A 2,339-nucleotide genomic window follows, 5' to 3' on the forward strand; every position below is an offset into this window, starting at 1 on the left:
ACGGCGAGTGGATAGATGCGATAGACCTCTTTATCAGATACGTTGAAGAGCGGTACCATATGCAAACGACCGCCAAAATGCTGAAAAAGCACAAAGAAAACGTGATTGAAATTAGGAGATCAACGGCATGCTGGATGATAGCATTGCGTTATTGCATGAAAGTAAGAGACAATCCTATAGGACATCCCATCAGGAAGATGCAAGGAAAGAATATTGATAAAACATTTGCACACACACGTAGGTGAGGAGATTGTTGATGCAGATCGTCATAGGAGAGTCCGGAAAACGAGAGATGTGCAACGCAGGAGCACTACAGGAAGACCTTCTGAGAGCGGCAAAGGACAAAGCGGAATCAGCTGGAGAACGAAACTTCACAGAGAACCCATATGCAACGGGGCAGAAGACGATGGACTCTCACGTGCAGGCACAATCCACCACGAGCGCAGAGAAGAGACAGTTCGCCGCATCCAATCACGTCAAGCGGGAGACCTCTGGCCCGAGAGGAGGAAATGAGACAGGTTGGAGAGGACGAGGAAGGAGGCCAAACAGAGGCAACTGGCCAAACCGGGGAAGTTACCAGAGCCACTACGGAGCGTCCCACAGCACCCACTACGTGCCAGGCGGATACGGAGCCTATCCCCCCAACCAGCATCACCAACCCTATGCCCCAACCGCGTACCAACAGCACAGGGGATACGGATACCCTCACAACAACACCAACGGGTACACAACGAACTGGCCAGACCAAAGCCACAGCGGGGCGTACACTCCAAACGCGACTATGGGAGAAGGAGGAAGTCAAGGAGGAGCCGGGGGAAAAACGTACGGAGGAAGCGGAGGAGGAAAAGGAAGCGCAGCAGGAAAGAGCACGCAGTGAGTTGAGACAAAAGGAAAGAGACCAGATATGAGACTCCAGAAAAGATGCTTCCCTACCTCCGATCCCCTCCATTGTCCTACAATCTCTCTTGTTTCCCCAAAAAGGCTCCAATTATTCCACAGACGCTATCCATAATCATGTCTCCGCCAAGTTGTACATGTGTTGTACGCCCGCTCCATCCACCTTTTGTCTGTCATAGAGAAGCACGTTATGAGAGGAAAGCGCGCGAATGAAATAATAAAGAACAGATTTTGACTTACAACTTGGTTTTGACCCCCTCTTTCGCCCGATCCTTTCTTGCCACACGATCCCAAAACAAGTAACACACCCAAAGCGAGCAGCCCGAGCAGACCCAAGACTTCCCCGCAGGAGCGTGAGCAGCAGCAGAAGAGAGAGCAGAACACGGAGATGTTTAGACCAAATAGAGCATGGCCGGAGCGAGTCTCATGCGAGATGAACTTGGAGAAGTGGAGAGAGCTAGCAGAGAGACTGAAGCTAGAGAAGAAACACACAGACATCATCAACGGATTCGTGATCGGTTTTCACCAAGGAATACCGGAACACCGCCTAGCGGGGAGAGAATACTACTCACCGGACAACCACGCGAGAACGGAAGCAGAAAGAAAGGTCATAAAAGAAAAAATCGAAAAAGAACTCGACGCAGGTCGCATGAGGGGACCATACACCGAAGACGAAATAAAGAGGAGGCTAGGATTCTTCAGGACAAGCCCAATAGGGAGCGTCGTGAATGCAGACGGATCAATCAGGATCATAAACAATCTCTCGTTCCCAAAGAACAACAAGGAAATCCCATAGGTGAACTCGTTCATGGACAAAACAGACTTCGAGACTACTTGGGACGACTTCGCAAAGGTGTTGCGATTCATGATGGAGCTGGAAGAAGAGGTCGAATTTGGGATATTTGACTGGGAGAAAGCGTATCGTCAAATACCCATTCACCCCTCACAGTGGAGGTATCTGATGGTGAGAGGCACAGAAGGAGAAATCTATTTCGACTTACGAGTATCTTTCGGCGGAGTGGCAGGATGCGGCAGCTTTGGAGGCCCAGCAGACACATGGAAGGAGATAATGAAGAGACACTTCGAATTTATGGCCGTGTTCCGTTGGGTAGACGACAATTTGTTTGTCAGGAAGAAGGCGGACAAAAGGAAAGTGTTGATGAAGGAAGTGGTCGAATTGAGCGCAGAACTGGGAGTCAAAACAAATGAAGGGAAACACGCCGAGTTCAATGTAGAGCAAAAATACATCGGGTTTATCTGGAATGGAAGAGACAAAACAATCAGACTACCTGCAGAGAAGTTGGAAATGAGGAAGAAACAAGTAGACAAGGCCCTGACGAAGGAAAACGGACTGACCTTGAAAGAAGTAGAGAAACTCACCGGACGACTGGTACACATCACGAACATAATCCCGCAGATGAGGTGCTTTTGCACAAGCCTAT

General features: G+C 49.4%; 1 protein-coding gene across 1 annotated transcript; it reads left to right on the forward strand.

Annotated features, from left to right (window-relative positions):
- Window positions 1–256: 256 nt before the first annotated feature.
- Window positions 257–1,012, forward strand: MELLADRAFT_84890 (uncharacterized protein; the record flags this gene model as incomplete). The annotated part of the gene is made up of 2 exons (XM_007408272.1): window positions 257–873; window positions 982–1,012. 2 exons carry the CDS (start codon window positions 257–259, stop codon window positions 1,010–1,012), a joined length of 648 nt encoding a protein of 215 aa, XP_007408334.1.
- Window positions 1,013–2,339: the final 1,327 nt, after the last annotated feature.

This window comes from Melampsora larici-populina (genome assembly GCF_000204055.1).
Source record: "Melampsora larici-populina 98AG31 unplaced genomic scaffold MELLAscaffold_12, whole genome shotgun sequence".
Lineage (NCBI taxonomy): Eukaryota > Fungi > Basidiomycota > Pucciniomycetes > Pucciniales > Melampsoraceae > Melampsora > Melampsora laricis-populina.